Source organism: Anolis carolinensis, unplaced genomic scaffold, assembly GCF_035594765.1.
Source record: "Anolis carolinensis isolate JA03-04 unplaced genomic scaffold, rAnoCar3.1.pri scaffold_15, whole genome shotgun sequence".
In the NCBI taxonomy this organism is placed as follows: domain Eukaryota; kingdom Metazoa; phylum Chordata; class Lepidosauria; order Squamata; family Dactyloidae; genus Anolis; species Anolis carolinensis.
The window spans coordinates 7,893,894-7,910,162 of NW_026943826.1; the positions used below are offsets into that span (position 1 = coordinate 7,893,894).

General features: G+C 43.9%; 1 protein-coding gene across 9 annotated transcripts in view; it reads right to left on the reverse strand.

Moving 5' to 3' along the window:
- Positions 1-16,269, reverse strand: part of agrn (agrin) — a 471,015-nt gene that overhangs the window by 295,391 nt on the left and 159,355 nt on the right. For 7 of the 9 annotated variants that reach the window (XM_062965817.1, XM_062965814.1, XM_062965810.1 and 4 more), the window contains exon 3: positions 13,659-13,679. The exons of the other annotated variants lie outside the window; for them this stretch is intronic. In XM_062965817.1, the coding sequence (XP_062821887.1) occupies positions 13,659-13,679 (21 nt within the window). The remainder of the gene's footprint in view (positions 1-13,658; positions 13,680-16,269) is intronic. 9 annotated transcript variants of the gene reach the window in all.

Consider the following 16,269-nt stretch of genomic DNA (forward strand, 5'->3'; position numbering starts at 1 on the left):
GGGTTGCATGAGTTTTCCAGCCTGTATGACCAGATTCCAGAAGCATTCTCTTCTGACGTTTCACCCACATCTATGGCAGGCATTCTCAGAGGTTGTGAGGTCCATAGGTCCGTTGACGCAGGGACTACGAATACACAACACTCATGGGCGCTTAACTCTGTGATGCATTCATAACTGCGACAGAGGATTCCAGCCAGCCTTCCCATATATATAGACCTCACAACCTCTGAGGGTGCCTGCCATAGATGTGGGCGAAACGTCAGGAGAGAATGTTGCAGATTGGAGTTGTTGTATGTTTTCCGGGCTTTATGGCCATGTTCTAGAAGTATTCCCTCCTGACATTTCGCCCACATCTATGGCAGGCATCCTCAGAGGTTGTGAGGAATATATATCCATGTTCCAGAAGTATTCTCTCCTGACGTTTCGCCCACGTCTATGGCAGGCATCCTCAGAGGTTGTGAGGTCCGTAGATCCGTTGACGCAGGGACTACGAATACACAACACTCACGGGCGCTTAACTCTGTGATGCATTCATAACTGCGACAGAGGATTCCAGCCAGCCTTCCCATATACATATACCTCACAACCTCTGAGGATGCCTGCCATAGATGTGGGTGAAACGTCCAGGGTGGGACAGAGAATTGTCTGTCTGAGGCAAGTGTGAATAATGCCATTGGCCACCTTGATTAGCATTCAAGTTTCAAAGTCTAGCTGCTTCCTGCCTGGGGGAATCCTTTGTTGGGAGGTGTTAGCTGGCCCTGATTGTTTCCTGACTGGAATTCCCCTGTTTTCTGAGTGTTGTTTTTTATTTACTATCTTGATTTTGGCATTTTTTAAAAATACTGGTAGCCACCTTTTGGGGAGATAGGGTGGAATTCGAATAAAGTCATCATCATCATCATCATTATTTGAAACACAACAAGATGAGTCCAAAGCAGACACTCTGCCGGGTGTTGTATTGGATCACACGCCGGACACTTCCCAATTTATAATAATAATAGTTATAATACTTATTATTATTATTATTATTATTATTATTATTATTATTATTATTATTATCGGTACAGTAGAGTCTCACTTATCCAAGCTAAACGGGCCGGCAGAACCTTGGATAAGCGAATATCTTGGATAATAAGGAGAGATTAAGGAAAAGCCTATTAAACATCAAATTAGATTATAATTTTACAAATTAAGCATCAAAACATCATGTTATACAACAAATTGGACAGAAAAAGTTGTTCAATATGCAGTAATGTTATGTTGTAATAACTGTATTTACGAATTTAGCACCAAAATATCACGGTATATTGAAAACATTGACTACAAAAATGGCTTTGATAATCCAGAAGCTTGGATAAGCGAGGCTTGGATAAGTGAGACTCTACTATATTAGTATTATTATTATTATCGGTAACAGGAGCCTCCGATGGCTCAGTGTGTTAAAACGCTGAGCTGCTGAACTTGCAGACGGAAAGTTCCCAGGTTCAAATCTGGGGAGCGGAGTGAGTGCCTGCTATTAGCTCCAGCTCCTGCCAACCTAGCAGTTCGAAAACATGCCAATGTGAGTAGATCAATAGGTACCGCTCCGGCGGGAAGGTAATGCGCTCCATGCAGTCATGCCTATGGCCACATGACCTTGGAGGTGTCTACGGACAACGCCGGCTCTTTGGCTTAGAAATGGAGATGAGCACCAACCCCCAGAGTGTGAGTAGATCAATAGGTACTGCTCTGGCGGGAAGGTAGCGGCGCTCCATGCAGTCATGCCAATGGCCACATGACCTTGGAGGTGTCTACGGACAACGCCGGCTCTTTGGCTTAGAAATTGAGATGAGCACCAACCCCCAGAGTGTGGGTAGATCAATAGGTACTGCTCCGGTGGGAAGGTAACAGCACTCCATGCAGTCATGCCAGCCACATGGCGTCTATGGACAATGCTGGCTCTTCAGCTGAGAAATGGAGATGAGCACCAACCCCCAGAGTGTGAGTAGATCAATAGGTACTGCTCTGGTGGGAAGGTAACAGCACTCCATGCAGTCATGCCAGCCACATGGCGTCTATGGACAATGCTGGCTCTTCAGCTGAGAAATGGAGATGAGCACCAACCCCCAGAGTGTGAGTAGATCAATAGGTACTGCTCTGGTGGGAAGGTAACAGCACTCCATGCAGTCATGCCAGCCACATGGCGTCTATGGACAATGCTGGCTCTTCAGCTGAGAAATGGAGATGAGCACCAACCCCCAGAGTGTGAGTAGATCAATAGGTACTGCTCTGGTGGGAAGGTAACAGCACTCCATGCAGTCATGCCAGCCACATGGCGTCTATGGACAATGCTGGCTCTTCAGCTGAGAAATGGAGATGAGCACCAACCCCCAGAGTGTGAGTAGATCAATAGGTACTGCTCTGGTGGGAAGGTAACAGCACTCCATGCAGTCATGCCAGCCACATGGCGTCTATGGACAATGCTGGCTCTTCAGCTGAGAAATGGAGATGAGCACCAACCCCCAGAGTGTGAGTAGATCAATAGGTACTGCTCTGGTGGGAAGGTAACAGCACTCCATGCAGTCATGCCAGCCACATGGCGTCTATGGACAATGCTGGCTCTTCAGCTGAGAAATGGAGATGAGCACCAACCCCCAGAGTGTGAGTAGATCAATAGGTACTGCTCTGGTGGGAAGGTAACAGCACTCCATGCAGTCATGCCAGCCACATGGCGTCTATGGACAATGCTGGCTCTTCAGCTGAGAAATGGAGATGAGCACCAACCCCCAGAGTCTGGCATGACTGGACTTAATGTCAGAGGAAAACCTAAACCTTTACCTTTTACAGGAAGCTATACTAGCAAATGACCAAGAGGGAAGGGGAAGAAAATAAAGGAGGGATCTAGGAAATCCTTCCAGTGGCAGAAAGGAAGGGATGCAGCCATTAAAGGAATCTGGGTGTTAGAGTCCATTGTCTGGAGAAGGACACAAACCTCGCCCATTAAAAAGCAGCCTTCTTCTTTCTCTTGCAACGGTGCAAGAGTGCCACCTTGCGGTTCTCAAGAGAAAAGGCAAGAGATGTGAAGTGATGGGAAAGTGACCTGTCAACATTAACAGAGAGGTTTCAAAGGCACATACTCTCTTTCAGGGCAGGAAAAACCAAGAACATGATGGGTGTTTAGGCTTTTTGTGGTCACAGGCCGCATGCCAAGTCAAACTGAATGGACGAAGGATTGGGGGAAATCCAACCCCAAATAGGGAAACAAGTTGTCCAGGAACACTTGGCCTCTCTAAACGAATTCAAGTCCCCAGGGCCAGATCAGCTACACCCAAGAGTACTGAAGGAACTAGCGGAAGTTATTTCAGAACCACTGGCAATTATCTTCGAGAGTTCTTGGAGAACAGGAGAAGTCCCAGCAGATTGGAGGAGGGCGAATGTGGTCCCTATCTTCAAGAAGGGAAAAAAGAACGACCCAAACAATTACCAATGTCCGGTCAGCCTCACATCAATACCAGGCAAGATTCTGGAAAAGATCATCAAGGAAGTGGTCTGTGAACACTTAGAAACAAATGCGGTCATTGCTAATAGTCAACACGGATTTACCAAAAACAAGTCATGCCAGACTCATCTGATCTCTTTTTTCGATAGAGTTACGAGTTGGGTCGATACAGGGAATGCCGTGGATGTAGCATATCTAGATTTCAGTAAGGCCTTCGACAAAGTCCCCCACGACCTTCTGGCAAACAAACTAGTAAAATGTGGGCTAGACAAAACTACGGTTAGGTGGATCTGTAATTGGCTAAGCGAACGAACCCAAAGGGTGCTCACCAATGCGTCGTCTTCATCATGGAAAGAAGTGACAAGTGGAGTGCCGCAGGGCTCCGTCCTGGGCCCGGTTCTGTTCAACATCTTTATTAACGACTTAGACGAAGGGTTAGAAGGCACGATCATCAAGTTTGCAGACGACACCAAACTGGGAGGGATAGCTAACACTCCAGAAGACAGGAGCAGAATTCAAAACGATCTTGACAGACTAGAGAGATGGGCCAAAACTAACAAAATGAAGTTCAACAGGGACAAATGCAAGAGACTTCACTTCGGCAGAAAAAATGGAAATCAAAGATACAGAATGGGGGACGATGCCTGGCTTGACAGCAGTGTGTGCGAAAAAGACCTTGTGGACAACAAGTTAAACATGAGCCAACAATGTGATGCGGCTGCTAAAAAAGCCAACGGGATTCTGTCCTGCATCAATAGGGGAATAGCGTCTAGATCCAGGGAAGTCCTGCTCCCCCTTATTCTATTCTGCCTTGGTCAGACCACACCTGGAATCACACTGTGTCCAATTCTGGGCACCACAGTTGAAGGGAGATGTTGACAAGCTGGAAAGCGTCCAGAGGAGGGCGACTAAAATGATGAAGGGTCTGGAGAACAAGCCCTATGAGGAGCGGCTTAAAGAGCTGGGCATGTTTAGCCTGCAGAAGAGAAGGCTGAGAGGAGACATGATAGCCATGTACAAATACGTGAAGGGAAGTCATAGGGAAGAGGGAGCAAGCTTGTTTTCTGCTGCCCTGCAGACTAGGACACAAGGGAACAATGGCTTCAAACTACAGGAAAGGAGATTCCACCTGAACATCAGGAAGAACTTCCTCACTGTGAGAAAGGCTGTTCGACAGTGGAACTCTCTCCCCGGGGCCGTGGTGGAGGCTCCTTCCTTGGAGGCTTTTAAGCAGAGGCTGGATGGCCATCTGTCGGGGGTGCTTTGAATGCGATTTCCTGCTTCTTAGCAGGGGGTTGGACTAGATGGCCCATGTGGTCTCTTCCAACTCTACTATTCTATGATTCTATGATTCTATGATTCTGCTGAAAAGGAACAGAATGGCTTTCTATCTTTCTGTTTTTGCGGCTGGCCATAAAAGAGAGAGAGAAGCCACACCAGCCAGAAAAGCACAAATGGGTTTGATCTCTAGGGAGCCCTTTGTATTAAAAGCAGCACTAGCCCATCCGGAGGTGGGCTATAAAGATGAAACACAGAAGGATGAAAGTATATAGCAGGGGTCCCCAAATCTAAGGCCCGGGGGCCAGATGTGGCCCTCCAAGGTCATTTACCTGCCCCCCGCCCTCATTTATAATATATTTTATATCAGTTTTAATAATATACTGTATATACATATGATATTGATAATAATATTATCATTTTATACAATACTAATAATAATACCATATAATAATATTAATTATATGTTATATCTATATATATAAAAGAGTGATGGCATCACGGCAACCCACAAAACAACAAAACTACAGGCCCCCCAACCTCGACATTTGACAACACAACCCATCATCCACGCCTCTAGGTTGATACAACAAAAAGAAAAGAAAAATAAAGTCCTAATTAGAGAGAGAGGAATAATTGTTTTTATCCAATTGCTGCCAATTAGAGGACTAATCTCCGCCCACTTGGTCTCCTAGCAACCAACTCAGCCCAGGGGACAGGCAGACTTAGGCCTCACTTAGGCCTCTTCCACAGATTATCTAATTTGCACTGGATTATATGGCAGTGTAGACTCAAAGCCTTCCACACAGCTATATTACCCATTTATAATCTTATATTATCTGCTTTGAACTGGATTATCTTGACTCCACACTGCCATATAATCCACTTCAGTGTGCATACTAAACATAAAGACTACCATACAACAAACATTCAATACCACCACTACCTCAACAATTTCTCACCAACACCACCAGACAACGCCACAGCAACGCGTGGCCGGGCACAGCTAGTATTACATGTAATATTACAGTATAGTGGTATAGTTCAATATCTATATATATAAAAGAGTAGTGGCATCACGGCGACCCACAAAACAACAAAACTACAGGGCCCCCAACCTCGAAAATTTGACGACACAACCCATCATCCACGGCTCTAGGTTGATACAACAAAAAGAAAAGAAAAATAAAGTCCTAATTAGAGGGAGAGGAATAATTGCTTTTATCCAATTGCTGCCAGTTAGAAGGCTAAGCTCCTCCAACTTGGTCTCCTAGCAACCCAATAAAAATAATAAAAAACACTAAAAAAATTAAAAACACTAAAAAATTAATACAATAAAATACTATAATAACAGAAAATAACTAAAAATAATACAAGAAAATGATAAAATATAATAAATAAAAAGATAACTTACAATAAAATTAATAAAATATATAAATAACGTCAAATAAAAATTACACAACAATTTTTAACCAATACCACCACCACTTTGCCACAGCAACGCATGGCCGGGCACAGCTAGTAGTAATATATAATGCTAATATTGTGCAATGCTAATAATATAATACATTGTATGTATTGTCTGAGTTCCCTTCAGGGTGAGAAGGGTGGGATATAAATGTAGTAATTAAATGTAGTAAATGAATAAATAAATAATTTTGTACTTAGGCTCGCCCAAAGTCTGAAATGACTTGAAGACACACAACAACAACAACAATCCTGATTAACCTGACTATCTCATTGGCCAGAAGCAGGCCCACACTTCCCATTGATATCCTGATAGGTTTATGTTGGCTAAAATTATTTTCATTTTTAAATATTGTATTGGTCTTTCATTGTTATTGTTGTTGCTTTGCACTACAAATAAGATACCTGCACTGTGCATAGGAATTTGTTCATTTTTTTTTTCAAATGATAATTCGGCCCCTCAACAGTCTGAAGGATTGTGGACCGGCCTTCTGCTTTAAAAGTTTGAGGACCCCTGCTATAGAGTATGCGAATTGCAGAGATTAAAGGAGGCCTCTGGACTACAAATCCCAGAATCCTTTAGAGGGCATGGCCAATGGCTGACTCTGGGAACTGTGGTCCAAAGAGGTAACCTCACAACCTCTGAGGATGCCTGCCATAGATGTGGGCGAAACGTCAGGAGAGAATACTTCTGGAACATGGACATATATTCCTCACAACCTCTGAGGATGCCTGCCATAGATGTGGGCGAAACGTCAGGAGAGAATGCTTCTGGAACATGGAGATATATTCCTCACAACCTCTGAGGATGTCTGCCATAGATGTGGGCGAAACGTCAGGAGAGAATACTTCTGGAACATGGAGATATATTCCTCACAACCTCCGAGGATGCCTGCCATAGATGTGGGCGAAACGTCAGGAGAGAATACTTCTGGAACATGGAGATATATTCCTCACAACCTCTGAGGATGCCTGCCATAGATGTGGGCGAAACGTCAGGAGAGAATACTTCTGGAACATGGAGATCTATTCCTCACAACCTCCGAGGATGCCTGCCATAGATGTGGGCGAAACGTCAGGAGAGAATACTTCTGGAACATGGACATATATTCCTCACAACCTCTGAGGATGCCTGCCATAGATGTGGGTGAAACGTCAGGAGAGAATACTTCTGGAACATGGACATATATTCCTCACAACCTCTGAGAATGCCTGCCATAGATGTGGGCGAAACGTCAGGAGAGAATACTTCTGGAACATGGATATTTTTCCTCACAACCTCCGAGGATGCCTGCCATAGATGTGGGCGAAACGTCAGGAGAGAATGCTTCTGGAACATGGCCATACAGCCCGGAAAACACACAACAACCCTGTGATCCCGGCCATGAAAGCCTTTGACAACACACAGAGGTAACGATGCTAAAACTGGGTATCGAAACACATACATGCTTCAACGCCAATATGTATATGCTTTAACTTCAATATGTTGTGGCAAAGAGACTGAATGACAAATTATCAAACCATGTCTTGCTTAAAGGTCACCTCTAACACACTTTATTACTATTGTGATTTATTAACGTGAATAAAGCACTGAGAGGTTTTCAGACATTGCGTCAGGAGTACAAGGGAAGCAGCGTGTTATTTTCTCTCATTTATTAAGGCCCATTCCTTTTCTTTTTTGCATTCTGCAAGACATTTCTGCTCCTTCCTAGAGGATCGTTCCCAGATAGTGCTGCTGGGGGACACCTGTCACTCAAATGTCAGTTCTGGCCATGATCATCACCTTAAGCTCAGTGGAGAAAAGGCTGGATAGAAATGTAGCAAATACAACTGGGCGGGGATGATGGTTTGTGTTGCCAATTTTAGAGTTTGGGGGGTGTTGGGTTTTGCCGTTTTGTGCGTCGCCGTGACGCCAAAAGCCTTTTATATATATAGAGAGAGGTGGTTTCAAATCGTGCCAGTCGCAGTCCATGATTATGTATGCATGCATATATAAGGATGCCATAGAAAATGCCATAGGTTTTCACATCGAACTGATCATGTGTAAGGCAAAGGTTTCCCCTGACGTTAAGTCGAGTCGTGTTCGACTCTGGGGATTGGTGCTCATCTCCATTTCTAAGACGAAGAGCCATCATTGTTCATAGACACCTCCTAGGTCATTGGCATGACTGCATGGAGCGATGTTACCTTCCCGCCGGAGCGGTACCTATTGATCTACTCACATTGGCATGTTTTCGAACTGCTAGGTTGGCAGAAGCTGGGGCTAATAGCGGGCGCTCATTCCGCTCCCAGGATTTGAACCTGGGACCTTTCGGTCTGCAAGTTCAGCAGCTCAGCGCCTTAACATACTGCGCCACCAAGGGCCCCTGATCATGTGTATGTAGATAAATATTATTCACCATAGAAAATGACATAGAGGGGTATCTGGCCATGTTCCAGAAGCATTCTCTCCTGACATTCCACCCACATCTATGTCCCTCTAATATCTGTCCTCCAGACTACCCCACTTCCTTATGACCCTGTTAGCTGTGGTTTTTTATTCTTATGTCTTTCTCAACCCGAATTTTAGCTTAATTTTCATGTGGTCCGCCCTTGTTTTTCATTGTTTCCTTGATTTGTATTGTAATGGATATTATTATTTATTGTATTGCTCACTGTGTTGTGATGTGTTGTTCTTTTATATGCTGTTTATATTGTATTGTTCTGGGCATGGCCCCATGTAAGCCGCCCTGAGTCCCCGTTGGTGGCGGCGTATAAATAAAGTTTATTATTATATTATTATTAGGCATCCTCAGAGGTTATGAGGTCTGCTGGAAACTAGGAAAGTGAAGTTTTATGTCTTTGGGATGTCCAGGGTGGGAGAAAGAACTCTTGTCTGTCTGCGGCTAGTGTGAATGTTGCCATTGGCCAGTTTGATTAGTATTTAATGGGCTTGCAGCTTCAAAGCCTGTCCTGCTTCCTGCCTGGGGGAATCCTATGTTGGGAGGTGTTAGCTGCCCCTGGTTGTTTCCCCTGTTTTCTGAGTGTTGATCTTTATTTACTGTCCTGATTTTATCGTTTTATAAAATACTGGTAGCCAGACTGTGTTCATTTTCATGGCTACCTCCTTTCTGTTGAAATTGTCCACATGTTTGTGGATTTCAATGGCTTCTCTGTGTAGTCTGACATAATGGTCTAGCATTTCTGTGTTCAATAATATGCATTGTCCAGGTTGGTTCATCAAGTGCTCTGCTACGGCTGACTTCTCTGGTTGAGTTAGTCTACAATGCCTTTCATGTTCCTTGATTCGTCTGGTGGTTCCTATGTAGACTTGTCCACAGCTGCGTGGTATATGGTAGACTCTTACAGAGGTGAGAGGATCCTTCTTGTCCTTTGCTGAACATTTATTGGATTCAAAATTACTGAAAAAACCCATCATCCAGAAGAGGGTGCTGTTGGATACCATAACACATTCCTTTCACAACTATGAACTCTGCTAATACAATTTAACTTTCCAAAAGTCAGTACAAGACAGGAGGCAAGGGAAAGGAGCAGATACAGAAAGTGGTCTTCAGAGCAAAAGAAACTTATCTGAGCTTGTGAGAGAAAGCTTCAGATGAACATAAGCAGAACTGTATATGAGACGAGAGTGTGATATGGCAGCTAAAAAAGCCAATGGGAGTCTTGTGTTAGATTGAGAGATGTCATCATCTCACTGTATTCTATTATGTTCGGACCTCACCTGGAATAACCCTGTGTGTCCAGTTCTAGGCAAAGCAATGCAAGAAGGACATGGACAAGCAGAAGGTGTCACCAAAATACTCAATGGTTTGGAAGCCAAGTCCTATGAGAAGCTGTATATGTTTACCTTGGAGAAAAGAAGGCTGAGCGGGGACATGAGAGCCACTGAGGAAGGGATAAGCTTATTCTCTGCTGTTCTACGGACTAGGACACAAAAGAGCAATGTATTCAAATAAACAGGGGGAAAAAAAGATTAAGCCCTTGAAATCTAAACTGAGCGTAACAACTTCTGGAACATGGATATATATACCTCACAACCTCTGAGGATGCCTGCCATAGATGTGGGCGAAACATCAGGAGAGAATACTTCTGGAACATGGACATATATTCCTCACAACCTCTGAGGATGCCTGCCATAGATGTGGGCGAAACATCAGGAGAGAATGCTTCTGGAACATGGACATATATTCCTCACAACCTCTGAGGATGCCTGCCATAGATGTGGGCGAAACATCAGGAGAGAATGCTTCTGGAACATGGACATATATTCCTCACAACCTCTGAGGATGCCTGCCATAGATGTGGGCGAAACATCAGGAGAGAATACTTCTGGAACATGGACATATATTCCTCACAACCTCTGAGGATGCCTGCCATAGATGTGGGCGAAACATCAGGAGAGAATGCTTCTGGAACATGGACATATATTCCTCACAACCTCTGAGGATGCCTGCCATAGATGTGGGCAAAACGTCAGGAGAGAATACTTCTGGAACATGGACATATATTCCTCACAACCTCTGAGGATGCCTGCCATAGATGTGGGCGAAACATCAGGAGAGAATGCTTCTGGAACATGGACATATATTCCTCACAACCTCTGAGGATGCCTGCCATAGATGTGGGCGAAACGTCAGGAGAGAATACTTCTGGAACAGGGATATATATTCCTCACAACCTCTGAGGAGGCCTGCCATAGATGTGGGCGAAACGTCAGTAGAGAATACTTCTGGAACATGGACATATATTCCTCACAACCTCTGAGGATGCCTGCCATAGATGTGGGTGAAACGTCAGGAGAGAATGCTTCTGGAACATGGACATATATACCTCACAACCTCTGAGGATGCCTGCCATAGATGTGGGTGAAACGTCAGGAGAGAATACTTCTGGAACATGGACATATATACCTCACAACCTCTGAGGATGCCTGCCATAGATGTGGGCGAAACATCAGGAGAGAATACTTCTGGAACATGGACATATATACCTCACAACCTCTGAGGATGCCTGCCATAGATGTGGGCGAAACATCAGGAGAGAATGCTTCTGGAACATGGACATATATTCCTCACAACCTCTGAGGATGCCTGCCATAGATGTGGGCGAAACATCAGGAGAGAATACTTCTGGAACATGGACATATATACCTCACAACCTCTGAGGATGCCTGCCATAGATGTGGGCGAAACATCAGGAGAGAATGCTTCTGGAACATGGACATATATTCCTCACAACCTCTGAGGATGCCTGCCATAGATGTGGGCGAAACGTCAGGAGAGAATACTTCTGGAACATGGCCATACAGCCCGGAAAACATGTCAGAGTAATTGCAGCGCAGCAGTAGTTGGATGGAATCAGTGGAACGCAGAACGAAGAGACACCCAGAGACGTTAGTAAAACTATATACAAAGTTTTACTGACTTCAGTAATAATCAACACAAATGGACGAACACAGGACTTGACTCTTACTCCAGGCAGACAGAACTCGACTCAACTCAGAACTAAATCACAATCACTTGTGTCTGGACACTCCTTGGTTCCAGCCACACATCAAGGTCAACACAGCTTCTTAGTAATTAACTCTTTCCAGACTATGTTACACTCTGGATGATGCAATCAGTATGCAATACAGACAAGACACAAATTTCATTTATACACTAACAATACACAAATCCCACATTAACAAAGCATATAACAACCCTGTGATCCCGGCCATGAAACCGATGAAAGTTTATTTACTTCCCATCTTTTCCTTTGCAGGGAAATGAGTATCCCGGACACAGTGGGCAGCGATGCGCCTGCCAGTCGACTGCAGCCAACAGATGAAAGCAAAAGGCATGCGAAATGTTTCCCAGAAGGGCAAGACATAACTTGGCAGCGCATGGCAGATTCCAGATCCCTGCCTGGCATGCTCGCCATAGCTGCGGTGCCTCAACAAAGGAGCCGCCGGCAGATCGGCTCTCATCAAAGCCGACCCCTTCTCCCCATGCATGCGGACTGCCTTGGCGCTCTGGGATTCCCAGCACCGGGTTTCCCGAGAGGAACGGGCAACCGTCCAGGATGCGAGCGGTGCCGCATGAAAGTCTCCCTTGATGCCTTGCGTCTGCCCTCAGCACACTTGCTCTGATCTCCTCACCCCAGCAGAAAACTCTCGGGACTGTGCTTGGAGAGTCTGAAAATCTGGAAGCAAGGTTGGCATTGAGTGCTTTCAAGGTGAACCTATCACCAGGCAGGATTTGTTCAAAGGGAGTTAGCCTTTCCAGAGGCTGAGAGAGTGTGCCTTGCCCAAAGTCACCCAATAATAATAATAATAATAATAATAATAATAATAATAATAATAATAATAACTGGGACTTCCAAATCCGGACTGACAAAGTTCTGGAACACAACACACCAGACATCACAGTTGTGGAAAAGAACAAGGTTTGGATCATTGATGTCGCCATCCCAGGTGACAGTCGCAATGACGAAAAACAACAGGAAAAACTCAGCCGCTATCAGGACCTCAAGTTTGAACTTCAAAGACTCTGGCAGAAACCAGTGCACGTGGTCCCGGTGGTGATGGGCACACTGGGTGCCGTGCCAAAAGATCTCAGCCAGCATTTGGAAACAATAGGCATTGATAAAATTACGATCTTCCAACTGCAAAAGGCCACCCTGCTGGGATCTGCACGCATCATCCGAAAATACATCACACAGTCCTAGACACTTGGGAAGTGTTCGACTTGTAATTTTGTGATATGAAATCCAGCATATCTTGTTTGCTGTGTCAAATAATAATAATAATAATAATAATAATAATAATAATAATAATAATAATAATAATAATAATAATAGGATCTGCACGCATTATTCGTCGATACATCACACAGTCCTAGACACTTGGGAAGTGTCCGACGTGTGATCTGATACAACAACCAGCAAGAGTGTCTGCTGTGGACTCATCTTGTTGTGTTTCAAATAATAATAACAATAATAATATTATTATTAATAATAATAATAATGGGATCTACACGCATTATTCGCCGATAATCACACAGTCCTAGACACTTGGGAAGTGTCCGACGTGTGAGCCAATACAACAGCCAGCCGAGCGTCTGCTGTGGACTCATCTTGTTGTGTTTCAAATAATAATAATAATAATAATAATAATAATAATAATAATAATAATAATAATAGGTATGAGATGCTAGCGTTAATTTGAACAGCACAGAAGAGCAGAGAAATAAGCTGCTCTTATGGGAAGGAATGGGAACACATGCCCCCAGATTATTTTGGACAACACTTTTTATCACTTTTCACTGGCTGGGGATGTTAGAAGATGCAGACCCGAAACATCAACAAAAGCAGAGAGATTAGAACAGATGGAGATAGAGATTGAATGAAACCATAAATGGGAGATGGAAAGAGAGAGGACAAAGCCACCACTTACCAGCAAGGAGCCTCCTATGTTCTTTAGAAAGCAGGAGTGAAGGAAAAGGAGAAAAGACAGATATTAGAAAAGGAAGCCAAAGTCAACCAAAAACACAACCAAGGCAGACAAAACTCTCCATTGAGCCCAGTATCCTATGCTCAGCAGTGGGCAGGATGCAAAAGTAATCGTGACATTTCCCCTGCATTGCCCAGTGGATAGTATTCAAAATTATAATACAGTAGAGTCTCACTTATCCAACACTCGCTTATCCAACGTTCTGGATTATCCAACGCATTTTTGTAGTCAATGTTTTCAATACATCGTGATATTTTGGTGCTAAATTTGTAAATACAGTAATTACTACATAGCATTACTTCGTATTGAACTACTTTTTCTGTCAAATGTGTTGTTAAACATGATGTTTTGGTGCTTAATTTGTAAAATCATAACCTAATTTGATGTGTACTAGGCTTTTCCTTAATCCCTCCTTATTATCCAACATATTCGCTTATCCAATGTTCTGCCGGCCCGTTTATGTTGGATAAGTGAGACTCTACTGTATCTAGCTTCCAATAACACTATGCAACAAAATTTGCAACATTTTCTGTTCTTGGTTTGGAATGATGTCCTGTTTAATTGTGCGCTCCTTACTTTGAAAGTACGGTATCTCTCTTTATATAGATATTTGCAGAGACTTGCAAACATATGAGGGTAAATTCATATATAAAAATAATGTATATGTATGGCTACAGATACACAGGTACATGGATCTATATGTATAAAGGATTTGCAAAGACCTGCAAACTTATGAGGGGGAAATTCATATTCATCATGTATGTAGATAGATACAAATATAAAGGTATATAGAGATTACAAAAACTTGCAAAGGGTTTATTTTATTTACAGCATTTATATTCCGCCCTTCTCACCCCGAAGGGGACTCAGGGCGGATCACATTACACACATCAGGCAAACATTCAATGCCTTTTAACATAGAACAAAGACAAGACAAACATAGGCTCCGAGCGGGCCTTGAACTCATGACCTCCTGGTCAGAGTGATTCATTGCAGTGATTCATTGCAGCTGCTCTCCAGCCTGCGCCACAGCCCAAGCCTAAATATCTGTAGGAGAGTTTAACAAATATTTCAGGGGAAAATGCTTTCATAAAATTAATGAATATATATTTTTCTTCTTCCTGACTTGCAAGGGCATCTTCTTCTTTTCAAAACATTCCCTTGATTAAGAGCAAGGGAGGCTTTGCAAAAGAAAACACACTGATAAGGGAGGAGAAGAGAGAAATAGATCACATATTGCAAGCAATAGCCTGCAGGCTTTGCAAAAGAAAACACGCTGATAAGGGAGGAGAAGAGAGAAATAGATCACATCCTGGACACAGGATATTATTTGAGAACACAAAAATGTTGGACCATTCCAACAACTATCATGTCAGACTACACTGAGAAGCCATTGAAATCCACAAGCATGTGGACAATTTCAACAGAAAGGAGGAAATCATGAAAATGAACAAAATCTGGCTACCAGTATTACAAAACTCCAAAATCAAAACAGTAGATGGGAACCAAAACTCGGAGGGCTTGACTGAACAAAGGATGCACCCAGGCAAGAGACAAAACATTTCCAATGCTAATTGGGATGATTAACTGAAACATTAATGCTGGCTCCCGGTGACAAGGGACTCTTGCCACACCCTGGACTCTACACAGATATATATTCTTTCCTTTCCTTACTTAGTTTATCCATACCTCACAACCTCTGAGGATGCCTGCCATAGATGTGGGCGAAACGTCAGGAGAGAATGCTTCTGGAACATGGACATATATTCCTCACAACCTCTGAGGATGCCTGCCATAGATGTGGATGAAACGTCAGGAGAGAATGCTTCTGGAACATGGCCACACAGCCCGAAAGACATACAACAACCCTGTGATCCCGGCCATGAAAGCCTTCGACAACACAGATCACATATTGCAAGCAACAGCCTGCAGGCTTTGCAAAAGAAAACACACTGATAAGGGAGGAGAAGAGAGAAATAGATCACATATTGCAAGCCATAGCCTTCAGGCTCCAGGGGAGGCTTTTTCAGCTCATAAATAAGGATTGAAAAACTCGAGTATATACGGTAGTTCCTGTTATTAAAACCTGATGACTCTCTTGTGGGCATTTTCAGTTCCCTTCCAGCTCTTTAACATCCAGCTTTTTCTCCACGCTGGTGAAACAACAGCTCTGTCATTCCCTGGCGCACATGAACATGCAGCCGCTCAAAGGACCAATTCATCCTTCCATCCCCATCCCCAAAATAACCTTCCTGGTCTGGGATATTTTAAGCCATCCTAATCCCAGCCCAAGCCCGTGGCACGGGAAATGGCACAGGTTGCCAGCCGCATTGCATCACTGCCTTGGCAAGTGTCCCTTTGCAGGCCTTGGCGGTCACATTGGGAGGCTCGCCGGCTGGTCGCCCGAGCGGTTTCTGATGCTTTCAAAGTCACGCTCTCCATTTGTTCATCATGTCCTACCTCTGACTTCCCCCCACATGTCTCCTCTCAGCTTTCTCTTCCTCAGGCTAAACATGCCCAGCTCTTTAAGCCGCTCCTCGTAGGGCTTGTTCTC